General features: G+C 35.7%; 2 protein-coding genes across 2 annotated transcripts; one reads left to right on the top strand and one right to left on the bottom strand.

Moving 5' to 3' along the window:
- The first annotated feature begins 1,457 nt into the window (after positions 1 to 1,457).
- LOC143916617 (uncharacterized) lies at positions 1,458 to 8,354 on the top strand. Its single transcript, XM_077437801.1, has 6 exons — positions 1,458 to 1,793; positions 3,347 to 3,397; positions 3,479 to 3,619; positions 3,731 to 3,907; positions 4,076 to 4,616; positions 5,877 to 8,354. The coding sequence occupies exons 2-6, from the start codon at positions 3,347 to 3,349 to the stop codon at positions 6,632 to 6,634; spliced, it is 1,668 nt and encodes a 555-aa protein (XP_077293927.1). The 5' UTR covers positions 1,458 to 1,793; the 3' UTR covers positions 6,635 to 8,354.
- Positions 8,355 to 9,214: 860 nt separating this feature from the next.
- Positions 9,215 to 21,556, bottom strand: flr (actin-interacting protein 1 flr). Its single transcript, XM_077438526.1, has 11 exons — positions 21,424 to 21,556; positions 19,063 to 19,275; positions 17,007 to 17,154; positions 16,733 to 16,913; positions 15,179 to 15,298; positions 13,968 to 14,340; positions 13,665 to 13,897; positions 13,464 to 13,583; positions 11,697 to 11,855; positions 11,371 to 11,521; positions 9,215 to 11,293 (listed from the first exon to the last, which is right to left on the bottom strand). Exons 1-11 carry the CDS (start codon positions 21,437 to 21,439, stop codon positions 11,184 to 11,186), a joined length of 1,824 nt encoding a protein of 607 aa, XP_077294652.1. The 5' UTR covers positions 21,440 to 21,556; the 3' UTR covers positions 9,215 to 11,183.
- Positions 21,557 to 21,919: the final 363 nt, after the last annotated feature.

The raw sequence follows: 21,919 nt of genomic DNA, 5'->3' as shown, positions 1-21,919 counted from the left end.
TATATCCACAAGTAAGCTCACTAAACTTGCATCACTAATAAAATTATTGTTAGGTAAAACGCTATAGTTGTTGGCCACTTGAATCAAAACCAGCAGTGTGGTCTAGTGGTAAGTGTTGTATTCTATCGTGCTATAGGTTAGGAGTTCGCTTCCCGCTGGAGTCTCATTGCTGGCCAGACCTTGGTTTGACGAGGTTGGTCGTTTCATATCAGAATTTGTCAATCTTTCTGATTTGAAACGATTCCTGTGAAATTGGCATTATTATCCAATTTTCTGTTGCGAAAAAATCTCGAGTTAATATTATTATCTCTTAGGTTTCGCCAGATTTTCTCCATAGATGTCTCTATGGATGATTATTGAGTATTGTTCATAGATGTATAATACATAGATCCGCCCTCACGGTTTATACTGGTCTCCCTTTTGGCGCATGCAAAATACATGGCGCATGCACACTTTTCTCTCAGTAGGTTAGTAGCTTCTAAGTAGGAAAGGTCGATTGCGGAGACCTTGTCGATAGATATGCGGAGATCTTTTCATCTTTTCGTCACTAACTGAGGGGTGCGGGGGGTTTACTAGCGGGGAAGTAAAAAAAACGCCGACCGCTGCGTCGTAGGGAAAAAAACCTTTTTTTTCCCAACTTCCCCCCGCTAGTTAAACCCCCCGCACCCCTCAGTTAGTGGCGACAAGATCTCCAACGAAATTTGTATGTAATGCCATATCTAGGTTATTCTAGATCTATGGTATTGTTACATGAATAAGTTATTCATTATTATTTATCGTACGATGTTTGTAATATCTGACCATAGATGTCAGATATTGTTCAGATTTACATGTATTAATCAATATGTGAACCAGGAAGGCGCATTTGGGGTTTACCTGTTAAGCCTTCCTGGTATATGTTTGTATATATGTATGTAAAAAACAAAAAAACTAAAATCTAATTTGATAAAAGTGGATCCACCAGTGTACCATCGACGACATAAAAAAATCACAAGATTAATATTCTCTATATTTATAATCCAATGATCAAAAAGTGTACATTGATCAAGAGCTATGTACATAATATGTATGTATGTCGTTTCGGTGATTATTCCGCAAAAAGCGATCTCGCGCAAGTCACTAAAATCTCGGTCACGGAATATATCGTTCCTTTATATTATTTTCCAGATGCTTTGAGTCGGTAGTAATTCAAAGCCTATATAAGTGAGTTTTGAATTTTGGCCTATCTTTAAAATGTTGCCATTCTAAAATAAGGGAGACGGCGTTGAAAATATTCAAATATTGCGCGAAGGCAGTGCTGCCAGTATGCGAAAAGGGCGACGAATACACTGCATCCCTTTTCGCCGCGTGCAGATTTGCGCTCAAACGAAAGAGACGGAGAGATGAGCACGCTATAAATAAATGCGAGTGGCACATGGCGATGGTGGGGTGAGGCGGATGGCGGTATTTTCATAAATAGTCGAGTTAGGGCGGGGGGCCTGGCGAGGGGTGGGAGGGGGAGGGGAAGGGGTTTCGCAGGGCCTGCGGTATCGCGAGGGACAGTCGGCCGCCAGCACTCGCCCTCGTATTTATTTATAAGCGGGAGGTGGGTCTCCAGGCTAGAAATAGGTGCGCGTCGCGTTCTCCAGGCCCTGGTAAAAATAAATCAGCCTGGATTTATTCCCCAGGCGCGAGCCACTGCGTAATACCGATAGCGATAGCGATAGCGCCCCCCTCATTATGTCATTGTAGACATGACACCGACCTGACTCCACCACCCTAAAACCCAGTCGTCCCTGTCGTCGCACACAAACGTTTGTATATAAACTAACTGCTCCTACTAAAACTGCTATTTTTACCCTTTATCGTTCCAATTTTTTTTCATACCAAATGCATTTTTGAACTATCAGTGAAAAGTGTTGCAATAGTTAAAAATAAACCTAAAAAAAACAAGGAGCGTTCTTTTATCGCTCTTCCCACTGCACGCTTTTGATTGGTGGGAAAAGTCCATATAAAAAATACATAATTATTCAAATACTAAAAGAAATAATGATAGCTAAAATCGTCCTAAGCCAATTTAAACAAGTTTCATATTTTTTCTAGATTAAAAACACTATTGAAATGCTTCAAAAACTGAAAATTGTATATTTGACTATACATAAATGCAGGGGCGTTATTTTGGGGGGGGGGGGATAGGCAGCCGCCCCCCTAGATTTGAACTGGACTATCCACGTTGTTTAATGTATTATTATGAATTTGAATTAAAATACTAAAAACCAATAAAAATAGAATATTGCAATCCTTTAGAACACTTGTCAGATATAAACACGTCGATTTTTCCAGAAAAAATATGTTAACTCCCAAATATATTTTGTTTTTCTTGCTTTGAAAGATATTTGTAAAGCACGTTTATCCTACGAAACAAATTATTGAATAAGAAATAGCTAAAATTCATATATACACTCATTTTTTAAATATATGTAATACCCCCCCCCCCCCTAGAAAGTCATTCCTTACTGGTCAAAAGTTTTGCCACCCCCCTGGGAAAAGTTGAAATGACGCCCCTGCATAAATGATAATAATAAATAAGTAGAGGTAGGACCTTAAATGCTTTGTAAAAAAGGTTCGGCAAACCTTTAGCAATGCATTTACAACATTTGAACAATAAACGGCCCCCTCAGGGTCCGGGCTTTATAAATAAGCATATCAACGAACAAGTGATATCACTTCTGACACTAAACATAATTGATGACAATTTTAGTAAATAAATAAGTTTTCATTGATTTTTCTGTTATATTCGCTGATAGTATGCCTAGGTAGGAGATAATTTTTGGCAATTGTCTGGTCTATACATAGTGTATATTAAAAAATAGCATTATCTAGGAACCTTGAGTACCTATGTATAATGGTTCTCTCTACATGTTATTTGATAGTATACAACTGCATATTTATTTATTTAATTTAATTTATTGTTTTAAAACAATAATAACAATAAAATGACCAGTGTGACCTGACAGGTTGCCCCAAGACTTTAAATTTAAAATATAATTTAAACATACTTAAACTACATACATAAAATGGCTAATCACTGCAGTCTCTTCCTTATGTATGTTCTATTCCGTTCGAATGAATCATTTGTGTTGTAATCCTAATAAATTAATACAAATGACTAACCGACTGAAATAACACTAGACACTCAATAGAGCATATCCAAGATGGCCGAATCCCCACAACTAATCATTGCACATTGCATACGTACATATTTACATTTAAAATAATACAATATACAAAATACGTTAAAATTCTTCATACGCAATAAAATCTAAAATTTAAGCACACACCATATAATTAATTAACTTGTTCACAGATGGAATCTGAAGCATCCCAACAGTTTTGCCTGAGATGGCACAACCACCAGGTCGTTAAAAATCAAACTTTTAATCATCTTCAATGAATAAAGTGAACATGAATAATAATTATTAATGTCGTACATATACAGAGTAGTGTTCTCGGTGGACTACCAGCACTTTTGGACTCGGGAAGATTGACCGATGTGACTTTGTGCGCCGGAGGACGATCGATGAGAGCCCATCGCATAGTTTTATCCACGTGCAGTCCCTATTTTATGGATATATTTAAGGTTTTAATTGGGAATATATTCGTAATATATATACAAAAGTGCTCGGATCTGCTTAGGTTAAAATTCTCATTGGTATAATGAGTGGAAGTAGTCATATGAACGTTGTTTTAGGATTTGCCGGCAACACAACAGCCTGTCGTCGTGATATTAGGCGGGGGCTGGGCCGAACTGTGCTGCTTGGTAGCTTTCATGTATGCCGGAGAAGTCACACTGCCGCGTAATTTACTGCCAGGACTTTTGAGACTTGCGAGGGCTTTAAGGATCACCGGACTGACTGATCTCAATGGGGTCTCTTTAATAATATAATTATTGTCATAATATAATGCTCATTTCAATTCATTTACACTAATATAAATTTTGCGTATGTATCTTCATAGTGCTTTGGTAAATGAAATGAAAGTGTAGAAGAGATTTGAAATTTATCTCCGTTTTAATTGTATTGTGATAAAATTCCAGAATATCCCGGACGTGCCGTTGCAGCCGGAATTCGACGATTCATTCAATACGAAATTCGAATCGACTTTTTCGACGACTTTCGAAGAAATGAAACTATCACGACAGAACAGCGACAGTGCCAGTTGCGCTGAGAGCGTTTCCCCTTTTCATAAATCGTTCGAGGGACACAAGAGATGCGACATGCTCGGTACTCCGAACGACCACAACGTACCGGGTGCGATGATGCATGAAAATGCGTACCAAGAGTTGCAACTGCTCAAGCAGTTGTCGAAGACTTACTCCGACAACGAGAAGAGTGTTCACTTGAAAGAGGAATTGTTAGGTGATGGAGACACAACCTTTACCGCTGCTTCGGGCATGCTGACGCGGGCTAAGAAAAGTACAAAGATAAACAAATCTAGTAAATATATGACTCCAGTGCTCAACGAGATAGAACCCAAAAATAGGAAGATAGATAAAATAGTTGAAAATTTAAAATGCAACCAATTGAGGACTCAAGACATGAACTTTTCGCCAACTCTAGACGTTTCTCACACGATTGGTTAGTATGTGAAGTTTATTCAACTTAAAAGAGTTACATTTCTTCTCCAACAGTAGACGAAAACATGTCGAATCGGTCTCAAATATGCAATTCATAAAACCCTACTTAGAGAGCTGTCACTATCAAACACATCTACTAATCACACTTGTCAAACTACCAGCCGATTGGCACATGTTACAAGTATGTTAAAAATTGTGAATGTGTTACTACTATAAAGCTACCATAGACTATTGAATGTGTAATGACACTTGACAATCAATTGAGTCCGATTTGAATAGACGATCTCCTTGTTGAAGGAAAATAAGAGAATTGTTACTCGGTTACCGGTACGGCCTCTTGTAGATTCTATTTCTTTTATATGAAAGTCTTATCTCATAAAGTGTTTCAACCATAGATGTAGAATAACCTAGATATGCCATTACATACAAATTTCGTTGGAGATCTTATCGCCACTAACTGAGGGGTGTGGGGGGTTTAACTAGCGGGGAAGTGGTGTAAAAAAAGGAAGGACGCAGCGGTCGGCAGTGGTCAGCAACCAGTTTATGTATATGTACATGCACTAAAGTTTTAGTTTATTGGACACTCCGCGTGACAGTAAACCAAACTAATAAAGCCATATTAAGAAAAAAATATTTAGCTATACACACTATATTAAACTACAAATGTATGTTACTATAATAAAATCACCATCAACTATTACAATATTTAAACATTAGTAACTTCCACAAGGATCAATTTTAAAGCTGACACTTTAATATTTAGTTCATTGTTTTTAGTTTTAAACTTAATGTCGATTTCTGAATTTCCTTCAGTGCCAACAAGGTATACGCGTGCATTTAGTGACACCTGTGGCAGAGGTTGTCGACCGCTGTTCCATCACTGCATACAACACTACATACATCGCGCCGATATTTCATTATATTTTAAAATACTACTATAATTGAAGACATTATATATTAATTCTTACTTATGATATGTGATGCCATCCGTCTTTTTATGTTTTCTTGAGTAATTGTAACAAAATTTCACTGAACACGTTGGCATTTTCGAAAAATGTCAATCGACCTTCCTACTTAGAAGCTAACTAGCTACTGAGAGAGAGAGTGTGCATGTTCTGTACTTTTTTTTGTGTGTGCATGGTCCAACAGGGTGATCGGCTTAGAGCGTATCTATGGTATTCTATATCTATGGTTTCAACTCAAATTAATTTCCTCGTTCATCAAATGATTGTAATTTAACTACAAATATAATTCCTTTCAGACAATCAAAGCGATTACTTCAATATAAATCCAAAACTGAATATGTCAGAAAAGCTGATGCACCCTAACAAGATTCAAACTACAGAGATGGCATCACCATCATGCAGCAGTAAAGTAGCTGACATCTTCGCCAGCAACAACATATTCATGGAGACGGAGCCAGAGCGCGAGCCATCTCCGGAAACGTCGGCAGCCGCGGCCATTAAAAGCGAACCCGACTCGAGCCCGGAAATACTACCCGATCTCAAATACGTCCCACTATCACCGGGCACACACGCGGCAACGACAAACACTGCAAAACTATACGCGACATGCTACGTCTGTCACAAACGACTCAGCAACCAATACAACCTGAGGGTACACCTCGAAACACACCAGAACGCTCGGCACGCTTGCGTAGCATGCAACCACGTCTCGAGAAGCCGAGACGCCCTGAGGAAGCACGTTTCGTACCGACACCCACAGTTAAATGCGTCGCATGGCGTCGGAAGACCGTGCAAGTCCAATCAGAACAATCAGATCACCACCAGTCCTAGCATAATCAATCCGTTGAGTGTTCAGAACTTGTTGACTTCTCCGTCTAGCGTGTTCAATTTTAGCAATCTGGGCAACGTCGGCGAAACGTTGTCGAAGAACAGTAAGGGCAGTGGTAATAGTACGTACAGCAGTAGTTTAGATCAAACGACTAGTTCACAGGGGAACGGATCGTCGAATAAGAACGACGACGCGAAGAAAAGTAATGTGGATCAAAATTTTTGATGTTTGCTTTGTATAGGATTATAGAGCAATTTTTAGGTTTATTTGACTTTTGTTTTACATGTGAAATTTGTTCCTGTTTTTATTATTTTTTACGGAAGAAAGCTTGAAATTGATATCATTACATACAAACAGTAGATGAATTCATTATAAAATGAAAAAATTGGGGTTATGTATGTTTTTAACAATAGATGAAGTTTTGTGATCATACGAAAATTCGAACTCGAGATTTTGACTGATTCGAACTCAAAATCGATCACTAATCACGTTTTCATGATCTACTTTTTTTGTTTTTGTTTTGAGAACTGCTCTTTCGTTTGTTTATATTGATACGTTGAAGCAAAGCGACCAGTGCGGGAGTAATATTTAAATATTGCGTTTAGTTTAGTTAACGGAATTATATCACATGCAGTACTTATACGATAGGCTGGTGCATGTCGTAATAGATATGCCTTTCCCCCCCCCGCCACGTTGTTTATTTCCTACAATGGAAGTTGCAAATTGTATCTAGTAAGCCTGGCTTTACACGGGAAGCATGGATTAAACCGTCACCGTGCCTGCGCCGGTTACTAGGTGCTGTATTGTATGGGTGGGCATGTACTATTTCAGAGTCCCGGATGAATCCACCAGTTGTGGATCATCCGGGACGTCTGAAATAGTACATACCCACCCATACAACACAGCACCTAGTACCCGGCGCAGGCGCGTTGCCGGTCTAATCCATCTTTCCCGTGTAAAGCCGGGCTAAGGGATCACATTCACATTAATTTTTGAGGTAAATTAAAGTATGTATTGCTATCGAAAGGTAGTTAAAGCCTGCTTTAAAGGTCAAAGAATTCGAACCTTAAAGCCCTCAACATGAGGCCCCCTCCAACGAATGCGATAGGTAGTAAACAAAAGAATTATTGTGCTATTTATTACTAAAAGTTTAAGTTTACTACTAAAAGCTAATTATTGTGGTCTTTCTCTTGATATATTTGCCGTTGCAACAATATGCATAGTTTCACGAGAAAATTATGGCATTTACAAAAACACTATGGAGATACATAAGCTTTTTCTTTCAGGTCAACTCATTACTCAGGTCATTCATTATTCAGGATTCGTGAAAAAAGCCTTAAACACCATTAATAGATAGGAATATGCACGATATTGATCAATGATGTAAAGCTTTATAGTGTCTTTGTAAATGAAATTATAAACTATAGGTAGAAACAATTCCTTTTTCTAAATGCGTCATAAGGTGACGTTTAACATACTATAATATTCTATGCATTTTCCTATCGTAAGAGAACTGCTAGAGAAACATTTGCTACAATTATGTATTTAAGATTTTATAGGTTATGATAAATATTTCCGTCTCCCCTTCCTATCTTTTCAAATCACACTTCTGTCTTCCATTTATATCCCTTCAATTAACATACCAAAACTAAACAATACAAGACTATTAAAAAATGACCAAATATAAATACGCATCAAAGCTAAATTAAGAACATAAAACCGAGCGGTAAACTCATCTCTATATATTTTTCAGCTGTGCCGGTTAGCGAAAACAAAATTCGCAATTTAAACGAGATTTATTATCCACGAATTGATTACTTGGCCATGTAACGAAGCGGACAAGCCAACTTTTGTTTTCATTAGCGGCAGCATTAGACGACTCCTCTTTAAATTGAACCTTTGAAAATAAGTAATTAACGTTCGCTCACACACACACATATGCTTTAAAGACAGAAAAAAAACGTGCTTCTTCAATCGAAAATCCAAAATTCATACGCACTGTTTCATATATACACATATATATATATATATATATAAAAGACATTTTTCTAAGTACAATTCATTTCATTACGTTTTTTAGTATTAATTATTGTTATAAGCTTACGAGTATAAAAACAAATGGGACTGTTACTTTACTCATAGATGTAAGTTATATGTGTAATCGTTATTTTTTAAAATGTATACAAATATAATACACAAAACTGAAACAGGGTGAGATATCTAGTCAAAAGTCGGCTCAAACGGTCGCCAAATACTGTTATATAAATATATTAATTTGTTAACTAGTTTTAGGTTTGTTTTATCAGTTTCTCTGTGATAAATTTGAAACTTTTCTCAATTTTATTATATCACCTGTTTACTCATTGAAAAATATATACATACAAACATACATACATACGTAATAAAAGAAATATACATATCATATATGATTTCCATTGTTTTTTTTTTATTATTATTTATTTTGTATACGTATATATATTATATATTTATAAAAAAACACATTTTTCTCATTCTCACAATACAAAATTTTGTTACAAAAGTATGTTTGCATAAATTACGAAGAGTCTAAAACTATTTATTTGTGATGGAAACATAATAATCTCAATTGTTCTATTTATTGCATTTAGTAAGTATAGTTTTGAATTTTTTTAATATATATTTAGATATATAATAAAAATCAAAGACGGATTAGTTTCAAAAAATGGTATGCTAACTCTACAATTACATATAAAAATATAATTTTAAAATAATTTATAAACACACATATAATATAATCCGTTACAAGTTATGTATTTGGCAGTTGTGTTATTATATTGTATGTATTTTTTTTTTTTTTTGAATAAATAAATAAAACAAAAAGAATATAGCAATACGAATATTAAAAAACGGTTAATATTTTTAGGATAAAAAAACAAGCAATTTAAGTACACAATAGGAAAGTTTAATTGACATTTTCTCAATTAAAAACAATAAATAATGTATTATGAAAAACGAAGATCACTATTGCAAGGTTATTCAAGCTAGTTAACATTATATCAGATATGCGATTCAAATTCGGCACAAATTCGATCCCGATGAAGGTGAAATAATGAAACCAAGGTAAAAATAACACTATCAAGGTCATAGCATGGAGCTGTTATCGGACCTGAATATCAGCAGCTCATGGATGAGCACTGGTTAAATATACAGTAGAACCACGATTATCCAGGCTAATTGGGGATGAAGGTAGTCCGGATAATCGAAAAAATCACAATTGACGGGGAAAGACATGTACATTCAGTATGAATAATTTTTATTTGTCTACATTTACATACATATATAATAACGTGAAGATCAATATTAAATTATTCTTTATTAAGAAATTCAATTATAGATTTTTGCTCAAAGTTAGCCGTTCTATTTGAAGCTGCAAAATTGCTAATACCTTTCATACAACAATGGCCCAGATATTGGCTGTCCAAACGATCGTTTTTGAATCAATCAGATAAAAATACACTCTTCGACTTCTTCACTTCCTGATTTTTTCATAACCTTACACTCTGAGCTTCCATCTTGTGACATTAAAGAATCAAGTCAACTTCATAATTTTTCACTTTTTTTTCTATATCTGAGATCGTTGATGTTTCAACACCATATTTATTTGACAAAAAATGTCCCAAGACACCCCTTTTTTAAGCATTGATTATATTGTAACGTAGAGATTACTAGCGCAGATCACCTGATCTCTCGTTCCCGCTAAAATGGCCTCTACATATGAATGAGCTGTATGCAACGGCCAATGGGATCGTTAGACTCATCGACCAATAGTTGTTGAGCCCAAATATGTATAAATATGGGGCGCTCTCGAATTGGAAACCATTCCGACCTGGAGCGCTGACGAGAGCAGACGAATAAACCGCTTCTACAACTTCCTGCGTCTTTCTCTCCGATCCTGGAAGCCCCCTCTTCACGTCCACGTGAAGAGTGGTAATATTTTCTTTTCCATATTGGTAATATTAAAAATAATGATTGAAATCGCGATCAAATCATCAAGAAACAAACTTCCTTTGAGTATTGAATTTTGAACACAACTGACTCATTTCTCCGTCTTATTTTCGAATTTTTATGTTATGAATTTCAAAGCAGCAAAATGGTAAAATTTTTATTTGTTTTTAACAATCCGGATAATCGAGGTTCTACTGTATATAAATTTTCTGATTCGTTGTAAATGAAGACCGGAATAAGTTTAAGATTATGTAAACAATTTGGAGGTTAGGTTTTGGTTAATTGTAAAATTGTGTACAAATATAATATAGGATACGTCGACTCTTTGGCGTTTACGCATACTACAACTTATGGGTAAAACATTAATTAATTGAAACAACGTTGGCAAGACCACATCCTTATATCAAAAAGAAAATAATTGGAAGTATACATTTAATAAACGGATAAGGGTCGCTATATAGAATCGTATGAAAATACATTTACAAAATATTATATAGTATTGTATATAAAGATTAAAAAAAAAATGCTGTATAAATTAAATTTACAAACACACACACGTCGAAAGTGCATGTAAAGCTATTCATCATGTACGTATAATTTAATTAGAAATTTCATATACGCTGTGCAAGCGTAATATTCCTCGTACGATACACGATAGTATAACATATATATAAATTTTTTAATTAATACTGAGAGAATATAATTTTCGACTTTTAAATGCGCAGCGCCCACTTTGACTTAACGATTACGATATAAAAAGTATAAATATACACTCGGATCGAATGCAGTTTTATGCGGTGGGGACAGTCCACAATTTAGTGTTGCAATCTTGGCCCGTAGACACGATGGTTTCGTTGTCTAACCAATCCAGAGAGGTGATCTGACTCTGGGGATGAGCGTCTGAAAACATTAATCAACGGTGGTTAGGTTCAAACAAAATTCAAAACTGCACTAAAGTGACACTAATATAATCATACTTTTGATGACGAGATGCTTAGCTGGCTGAGCGAGGTTCCAGATAATGATGCAAGTATCGAGGGAGCCGCTGGCTACTCGTTGACCGTCCGGAGACCATCCGACACAGTTCACGCGAGCAGTATGGAAGCCCCACTCTTTGTTATGAGCTAACTGTGAAGTGAAACAACATATTTAAAACAAAATCCATCAGCAGAAACAAAGTATATAATGAAAATAATTACCATCTGACATTCCAAATAAAATGTTAGCATGAAAATGTATTTATTTTTTGTTATTGTAAGTATATATGTATATAATAAATATGTTTAAGAAGTACAAAGCTCACCTTATATTCTTCAGTGGAGTATAAAATAACTTTGCGATTGGAGTCACAAGCGACGAGATACTTTCCGTCAGGACTATATTTACAATCGGTGATAGCGCCCAAGTGCTCCAATTCAGCTCCAGGAGTTAGGGAGGTTCCTTCCCATTTGTAAATGTGAACCTAGTACATACATGATAAGTTGCATTACAATGGTAATAATAAGTATAGGATAACATTTTCCAAGACTATTTCGATAATATCAGTGTCATCGTCAATTTGAGGCACGGTGTAAGAAATTTCTATAGATAAAAGGATCTTAGTAACTTTTTCTACTTAGCCCTTTGAATGCTGACCAACGCCAATCGGCATTTTGCCAACAAGTCCATGGGTCTGAAAAACACCAATAGACGTTGTATTTTGATCGTGTACAAAGTAAACAAGAATACTAACAGCTAAGCCTTTCCAGGTAGCATTGAAAAAAAATCTCGAGTTCGAATTTTCGCATGATCACAAAACTTCATCTATTGTTACTACGTACATAGATAAAGTAAAAATGCATTGAACGTGGGTAGTGTAATCCGTGTCATTCATGGTTCGGTGATTACTGGTCACAAATTACTCGTCACAAAGTCACTAAAATCTCTATAACGGAAAATCTGGCAGCCGAAAAGTCCATCATACTAACGATAACTATCATAGTAACGAGAACTTGAGTGCCAAATATTGTGTATTCGCGATTTTCATGGCAAAAATTGTCTTTGTGACCACCCCAATGTGACGAATAGTCCAATTACCGTCATTCATTTGTCAATGTTTATTAAGACTGGTGGCGGGCTTTCAACAGAAAATACATCATCAGCATTCAAAGGGTTAAGCAATTTGAGTCCAGGTCGCAACAGTGCTGGCTCAACGGTGCAGCAGACTAGGCACGTGCCTGGGGCGCCATAGACAAGGGGCGCTGCGAAGCGCATCCATTTTTATTTTTTTGATTATTAAATTGAAAAAATAAAAAAAATAATTTGGCTTTCTTTGAACTTATAAAACATTCTATGTATATTCAACGTAATTTTTCTACTCGAAGTAACAATACTGATTGTAAAATATTATAATTTACGAGGAACGCAGGAAGTTGAATGTCAAATATCAACGACTCACAAATAAAACTTGTAAAACAGCAAACTGTCCTTGGTAAAAAAAGGTAATTTGGAATTGTATTTTATATAAAATAAAGCTGAAACATATGTATGTACATATATATCAGGGATGGATTTGCTTCACGACATTAAATATCTTAACCAATCATATTCTAAAGAAGAAACGTCACTATAAAACTCTTCAATTCATTGTTGAATATAAATTAATGTTTTCATTACCGAATTTATTCATAGATATCCGTATTTTATTTTATTTTATTAATTTTTGTACATAAAACGTACCTATTTTGAATAAAAAAAATTGTTTTTGTCTTAATATATTTTTCTTCAACATGAAATTTCAAAAACTTTCATGAAATTTAATCTTTAAAAATTTAAGAGGGGGGGGGGCTGAAACTAATCTACCTAGGGGTGCCATATACCCTCAGGCCAGACCTGGGTCTCAACCTTTACTATTTATGACTGATTAAAATCGGTAAATAAGTAAAATAAGCCGACGGAATACAGTCTCATTTGAAGTTAACAATAAAATAAGTAATATTATAATACGTTAAATCAAACTAAACAACTACTAGACTATTATGGAGGAATGAACACTATTTCATACTGTCAAACTTCAGTTTAATATATGTACCTTATTATCACCAGTTCCACCGATAGCCACATCACCAGTGTGCTGATTGACCGACACAGAGCTCGGTTCGTAGCTGACTGCCTGTGACGACACTTTCTTATCACCAGATAAAACTAATAACTGAAAACGTCACACCGAAATAAACTCACACATCATACAGAAACGATAGTATTAGTAAATATACAATAAAATCCAACTGACTTCCTTAACAGTAGGGACGACGATCAAAGACTTTTCCTTATAAATATCCATAGCACGCGGTTGAGATCCTAAAGCAATAGTCACATTCTCATAAGAACCAGCCGCGTCTCCATCACCATGGCCGGCCTTTCTAAAAGTGTCATCAATTCCGGAAGAGTAGACACTATTGACATCGCAAACCAATCCATTGATTTGATTGCCATGTCCATTACCACCGATCCTATCATTGACACCTGGAAAAAGACAACATTTGTCAAAAATTCAATACACGTACACAACAAATCTGTGCACGATACAACGTACCAGTCTTAGCGTCCCATTTAGTGACGAAACCGTCATGGCTGGCCGTATAAACTTTGTCTTTATCTTCATTCAAAGCCAGCTTTGTGATGGGTTTGTTGTGACCCTTGAGAATTCGATGAGGCTTAGATGGATTGTTCACATCCAGGTAGTTTATGAAGCCGCTCAATGAGACGGTGAGCAGATGAGGACCTTGCCACAAACAGGACACCTGTTGATCGTCAACGGTCGTGCCCATGGCGAATTCGGAGACCATTTGAGACGTTTCTACGTCCCACAAGCGGCATGTCTTATCGCCGGAGCAGCTAAGGAGTTGCTTGCCGTCCGGAGACCAGGCGACTCCGTATACACCGCCCTTGTGTGCGGGTCCGCCGATCTGAAGTTTTAAGTAATTATTATAGATTTGCATACGTTTGATATGATTTTATTGTTATATCATATATTTTTGAGCTCTTTTTCCTATTATGCTGTACATTAACATTAGAATAATATAATACTATGATTACTAACAACATTAAATTAAAATTGTAAAATAAAAAACGATCAGTAGATCAGTAGCTATTAAAATAGATATAAGATGTATTGTGAACATAATTTAGTAATAATAAAAAGCATTTAAAAATCAAATATTGTTAAATCGACGCATTGACTTTGAAAATTATACTTTATTCTGAAGTTTTAAGTAATTACACTGAGCAACAAAAAATCACGTTTTTGAGTTATCAGAGCAGAGACTAACCAATCTTTACTAAGACTCTGACCCACTGAATTCGAATATGATAATGATTTTTGTGTTTTGGGTCTCTTTTACGAGATATGAGCGTTTAAAAAAATGCGCACATTTTACACATTTTTGGCTCTTGCGGTCTTTAATTCAAAATCTAGTATTGCTGTGCTCAGAGTGAGTATTGGAATCAATAGTCAGATGTTTTTTTCTATTGATTGTGATTTTTTATTGTTTTAAAATACTTATAATTAATTTTCTAGCGAATTTTAAAAGTCAAAAATATATATATTTTTTACGGATTTTTTATCTGTACTATTTTGCATTATAATAATCAGATAAATTGACAAATTCTGATAGTAAACGATCGACCTGGAGTCACAAACCAAGGTCTGGCCAACAGCAACCAGTGGGACTCGAACCCGTGACCATTTTAGAAAAAAAGATTCATGAAGGTCAAAACATTACTCATGTAATTTCAAATACTCACTTCTCCTTTAAGCTCAGAGCTGGTTCCATCGTAGAGGAATATTTTACCGTCAAAGCCGGCCGAAGCAAATAAGCTTCCGCTCGGTGAATAACGCACGGCTTGAGCAAATCTGGTGTGTTCCTAAAATATATACAACAATATTTGATTATTGTAATCTGACATAACATTTGATAAGAATATAAAACACATATTTTATCAGTAATCATATTTTATCACTCTATATATTGAGCTTCTATTTGCAAACTAAAAAAAAAATGCAACAGTGATAGATAGGTATTATTATTTGAAATGCCATTGGAGTTTACTGACCAGTTTATTATTATATGTAGAGAGTTGCTAAATCACCACTTAAGATATTACTTATTACTTTTTTTAGATGACAGTATTTTATTTTATTTTTATTTTTACATAGATATGTATATACCAGGAAGGCCTAACTGGTAAACCCCAATGCGCCTTCCTAGACAATTAATTATAAACATTTATTACATAAATCTCTGTATTTCGATAGGACGAAGAACACGAAATTAACAATTAATTATTATTTTTTTTTACGTGGTGACATAGTAGGTAAGAAGGATTTATAGCCAATTTTTAAACGGGAATCATTTCAACAATGAAATCAGATAAAATTGGCAAACTCTGATAGGAAACGATCGACCTGGAGTCACAATATCTAAGTCTGACCAGCAGCACTACAGATGTACTCAGAAAAAGTCTTTTCCAATCGAGGTCAGCTCATGGGATCGAACCCGGCACCTCTCGGTGTTAAGCAGAAGCTCAACGACCGAGCTATGCTGCTGGCTTAATGAATCAATCCATAGAAAAATCTATGGAATTAGACTTGTACATATTGTACGTAAACCAAATTCAGATATTTGTGACATAGTGGGTAGGATGATTGTTGCCAATTTGATGGAGGAACCGTTTCAACAATGAAATCAGATAAATTGGCAAACTTTGATAGGAAACGATCGACTTGGAGTCACAAATATCCAAGTCTGACCAGCAGCATTAAAGGTTAGCATGGAATCGAACCCGGTAACCTCTTGGTGCTAAACATAAACGCAACCACTGAGTCATACTGCTTGTTGATGTATGTAGATCTATATTTATTTATTTTATTAATTACAGGTAACCCCAATGAATAAAAAATGCTGCAATTACAAATATTGCAGCATTTTTTATTCATTTTATAAGTCACTGAATTACGAGACGCTGAAAAACTCGCAAATCAATGAGACATCTATCAAATTGTACACAAACTTATTTATTGCACATTAATTATAGGTGACATATTGTATATAGGAAGGATTTTAGCCATTTTTTACCGGGAACCGTTTCAACAATGAAATCAGAGAAAACTGGCAAACTCTGATAGGAAAAGATCAACCTGGAGTCACAAATCCATGTCTGACCAAGAGCATACTCTGAAAAAATCATTTTCACTCGAGGCCCGGCCCTGGGATCGAACCCGGCACCTCACGACGCTAAGCAAAAGTTTAACAACCGAGCTATATATTTATGTATATACATATGGTATTGAAACTATACCTGCTTAGTGCACTTGAACTTGAATGGTGGACCTTCGAAAACGGCTACAGTGTTGTCTTCAGACGCAGTTATGATGCGGAAAGGTCGAGTCGGACGGAAATCTACGGAATTCATAGGTTTGGCTTGGCCACTGATCTCGCCCACGGACGTTCCGGTTTCCGACATGAACACATGACCGAATCTGAATATGACAAACGTTCAAAGATGAATTTTCAACATTGCTACTACAGCTTTTGCTTCTTTTTGTTTAACGTATTATTAGTTACATAGAAACCTTTCACGTCCGTCGCCGACGACACACATACGCTGGCTGTCAGCACTCCACGCTATGTCCTTGATCGGTCCTCCGAGGGGTTGAAATTCATTCTTCAAGATGTGCTCCTTGTTTACCGTATCCCAAATACGCACCTTTCCGGACACATCTGTTAAAATATTCAATTAAATTAATATACAGTGTTTATTCAATGCACTTATCATCATATATCCATCGATACGTATCCAACACACATACACATGCAATCCATAAATGTTAAACTTCATTTGATTTAAGATATGACACTCAAAATTGTTCAAAAGTTAATCAGTCAGACTCTTCATATATTTATCTTTTGTACTTTGTTAAAAAATATATATATCAAAACGTTGAAAATGATTACACGAATACATGAAAGCTTCAAGATTACACGAATACACGTCAATTTTTCAACATGTGTTACCGGAATGAAGTCATTTCCCATTTCTAGCTAACGTCATGCTGGATCCACACCAATGACATGAACTAGGATTAATCACAAGTGAAAATCTGGTATAACGAACAAACGCTCTTGGGCAAAACGCTCACCGACATAATGTACCCGATAGAAGGTTCACACATAAGAATGTTCACACGAACAATGCGCCTTCCCGGCCAATTAAAACATCGATATACAATTTTTAAAATAATCTTAACAAAGTATCATAGAGGCATATATGGATTTTGATAAACATTTTTGGAGCATTTTTTTATTATATAAATCGTCAAATTTCGAGTTGCTGGAAAACTCGAAATTTATTTGCAAATTTGGAGCATTTTTATATGAATCAGCGAAAATTAAGATGCTGAAAACTCGAAAATTGACAATTTTTTGGAACCGATACGATGAAAATCAGATAAATTAGAAAAATCTGATAGGAGACGATCAACCCGGAGTCACAAACTGGCCAGCAGCAACCAATGGGAATCGAACCCGTGGCCACTATGTTCGAAAGCATATATGCTAACCACTAGTCTACGCTGCTAGTTAAATTTTATTTGTGGGTGAACATTTTATGGTTGTACGTTCTTTCGTGTGAACCTTCTATTGGGTACATTATGTCGGTGAGCGTTTTGCCCATGAATGTTTGTTCACGGAACCGGAAATTTGGCTGAAAAAAAATGGCATCCATTGCAATCGGTCTTTCACTTACAACCATTTCTAAACCATCCCATCATATATGTCTTTTTAACACTATGGCGGCCGCTGATTCATATTTGTATCATGTTGGGTGCACAACGCTTACTGGCCGCTGACACATATATGATTCACGACTGCGCGAATATATTTGACGAAAAAGTGATACAAAACTGTATCATCGGCCACAAATGATTGACGAAAACGCAGTTTTCGAAAATGCGTAGTCGTATATCATATACCAGCGGCCACTAAGCGTTATGCACCCAACATGATACAAATATGAGTCAGCCACCGCCATAGTGTTAATGAAACTCATACAAATTATCCACATTTCGTTAAAAATTAATGATCTGTTGAAAAATTCACATCATCACATTAAACGTTCACGTGGAAAGACGATGTCTGATTTGAAAGATTGTCGGAAAAAAGTTGGCAAAAAAAGTGGAATCGGCGACGCCCAGCTGTAGATTGAAAGCGACTAATGCATACATTAAAAAGACACAGCAGCTCTCAAACAACATAAATCCTGAAACCAATATATATATGTATGTATGTACTGACCAAATCTTGGAACGTTTTCGTATATTGTTTCGGAGTGAAACAATGCACGAAGAAAGTTTGCAAATTATATATAATATATAATATATAATAAAAAAGAATCGGTGTAAACATTTTTACGGCACCGCATTTATTATGTCATAACACGTTCGGCAGTTTTGGCGTACGGTAAACATGGAAAATGCCACTGAACTGGACTGATTGGCAATCAGCCAATGGACAAGATTATATTAAGGAAACGTTCATAAGATTATCTAGCTTCACACTTATTTTGAATCTAGAACTTTCACATCATCAAATAGCGGCCGATGTCACTGCAATAATCAAACGAATATATACCTCCTGACGAGATGTAAAATCCGCTCGGCGAATATTTGGCGACGTTCACGGCGCACGAATGCTCCGTGTAAACGTCGGCTATCTCGGGCTGGTCGATGTTGCGAATTATCACAGAGTTTCCGTTGGTGTACAGGAAATTCTTTCCTTTGGGATCGCCGCCGAGCACCAGAGGAGTGCCTCGTTGGGTGCGAGGCAATGCTGCGAAAATATACTCTGAAAGAAATATAACATAACATTGATTAGATTTTCAGGCAGAGAGTGCATGTTATGTACATGAATTGAGGTGAAGTATGATATTAATGTAAAAATATTCGGAAGACTTTATCTATATATTTGAGGAATAAAAGAGGGTCACAAAACAAAATTCAACATACATAGCAGTTATGAGAGCATTTTCGATACAAATTGAGTGCAAATGTAGAGAAACTTCTACTTCCGATTGTCGGATTTTGTTCGAAATTTTTTTATTACTTAAAATCACTAACAGTATTATACACAATAAATATCAATAAAGTAAAAATAATTTTAAAGGCCAAAATAAAATAATGAAATATTGTTTAAAAAAAAAATACCACTTCCGGTTTACGAATTCTGGCCAAAACCTTATCAGCTCTAAGTTAGTGCATAAAGAATACAAATATAAATTTTCAGCTTGATACGTTCAGGGGTGTGGAAAGAATCGTAGTCGGAACATTTTTGACTTTTCTAAGAGGAAAAATCCCACTTCCGGTTTATTAAATTAAGTGATTTTTTTTTATTTTCATCACATTGATACAATAATTATACTTGAATTTTTTCGTGAAGAGCACACATGTTAAAGGGGTCGAAAAAAATAGTGGAAGAAAAATGGAACAAGAGTAAACTGCCACTTCCGGTTGATGGATGCTTACCAAATTTTATACATAGCATGGTATCAAGCTTAAACTTCTATATATGAAATTTCGGTTCAATAAACCAAAAGGTTTCTGAGAAAATAAAAAAAAACCTTGATTCTATAGAGTAAAAGTACTACTTCCGGTTCAGGTAAAAATATTAGGGTATACAATTTATAATTTCTATTACATGTAAGAACATTTCAGTATGATTCGTTTAGCGGTTTGGGAGATAATTGAATTCAAAAACTTAAAAAAAAGAGGACACCTATAAGGAGAGGTACCATTTCCAGTCAACTTAAAAATTTGAAAAAAATTTACGTCGTATCGATTAGAAATTCAGTAACCGATACTAAGTTTCAGCTCGATAGGATTAACGGCGTTCAAAATATCCCCAAAATACACTGACAAACACACACACACACATTTTTCTATATCATGAAAACGTGATCAGTGATCGATTCTGAATTCGAATCATTCAAAATCTCGAGTTCGAATTTTCGCATGATCACAAAACTTCATCTATTGTTACTAAAAAAAATTCCATCTAACAGTAATTGAAAGAGGTCATATATTTATAATACTATCGAAGCGAGTCATATGATTATAAAAACAAACTCATTTAATCGTGTACATATATATTAGGGTACAAGTCATTAAAGTACGTGAATAAACAGTATTTGGCATTGGGTTATGTGCTGTAAATATGATGAAACCAGTAGTTGGCCACCACCACAAAACGGAGACGTTATGTTTCTGTACTATATTATTGAAATCAAGAAACATAGCATTATTTACAATACATTGGTTGTATTTCGTGTGGAATCTGAATAGTTTACATTCAAAATTAAAAGTAGTATATTTCTGTTGATTAGTTGCGAATGTACCACAAAGAGCAAAAAATTATATGAAAAACTTTTAAAATCAAACCATGATGATGTATTTTAGTTGATCCGAAAAAGTGTTGGTTTTAATTAATGACAATTTTGTATAACTTTTCATACAAAAAAAAAAACATCAAAAAATTTACTTTGAGGTTGTATGAAATATTAATAGAAAAAAATAGCATTGAAATGACATAAATTCAATAAAACATAACCTACTGGTGAATTTCCATTTGAACGAGCGCGGAATAAATACAAGATTCTTATAAGAAAAAAAAATTGCGCGAAATTTGACATTCAATTATTCATGAACGATATGCAAATGCCATATATGGAGATTGCAACGAAAGTGTGACGAGTCGGTTCGGCGACGAAAGGTTATTAGACCGGCATAAACCGGATATCGCAAAAATCGGTATGTTCGCATACGAAACGATGTCAATTGTTGTAATATTTAATTTGATAGCGTTTTGAAGGGGAAACGACAATGGTGGGGGGGTTCGGTGAGTAATGCAAAAGGATGTCCATATATGGATAGCGGGTGTTCTCAGATGTCCAGCTCCGAAATATCCGGTCTTGGAAGTTCCGGTCGTCGGTGTACTTACTGTTGCTGTAAGCCATTGTGAAATGATCGGTTGAGGGTAGTTTTCCTGTCAGACAGAACAGACGAGAGATAAGAGAGACGCTCGACTGGTGGAGTGGCAGATACACCCCGCTCCGGTCGACTGACACCGGTTCAGTGCTACCATGCGCTGTTCGATCCTGTGGTGCCAGACGAAAAAAATGTTTGATGCCTCTTTGGTAATTGGATTATTTGTCACATTGCGGTGGTCACAAATACAGTTTTTGCCATGAAAATCGCGAAAACATAATATTCGGCACTCAAGTTCTCGTTAGTATGATGGACTTTTCGGCTGCCAGATGTTCCGTTTTAAGGTCTGTTCATACTTAACAGAACTGCACGACTCCGTTTCAAATATGTCATTTTATTACATTTCTATTCATATCTACCTACACGTCGCGGTCACGTCACGCTAACAGCACTTTGGAATGCACATCAAAACGCCTCCGTGCTTTTTTATTGCCTTCTTGAGCTTCTTC

Source organism: Arctopsyche grandis, chromosome 9 (assembly GCF_051622035.1).
Source record: "Arctopsyche grandis isolate Sample6627 chromosome 9, ASM5162203v2, whole genome shotgun sequence".
Lineage (NCBI taxonomy): Eukaryota > Metazoa > Arthropoda > Insecta > Trichoptera > Hydropsychidae > Arctopsyche > Arctopsyche grandis.
Note: the sequence above shows the minus strand (reverse complement) of the source record. Positions and strands in the feature narration are given on the sequence as shown.

What these genes read in the sequence shown, in the direction of transcription:
- LOC143916617 (XM_077437801.1), top strand. Translation starts at nt 3,347, where the DNA reads ATGGAATCTGAAGCATCCCAACAGTTTTGCCTGAGATGGCACAACCAC. An exon ending in TGAGATGGCACAACCACCAG is followed by an intron (nt 3,398 to 3,478) that starts GTCGTTAAAAAT and finishes GTACATATACAG; the next exon opens with AGTAGTGTTCTCGGTGGACT. An exon ending in ATTTTATGGATATATTTAAG is followed by an intron (nt 3,620 to 3,730) that starts GTTTTAATTGGG and finishes ACGTTGTTTTAG; the next exon opens with GATTTGCCGGCAACACAACA.
- flr (XM_077438526.1), bottom strand. An exon ending in GCTCTGAGCTTAAAGGAGAA is followed by an intron (nt 14,341 to 15,178) that starts GTGAGTATTTGA and finishes TTAAAACTTCAG; the next exon opens with ATCGGCGGACCCGCACACAA. An exon ending in TAAGCATCTCGTCATCAAAA is followed by an intron (nt 11,294 to 11,370) that starts GTATGATTATAT and finishes TAATGTTTTCAG; the next exon opens with ACGCTCATCCCCAGAGTCAG.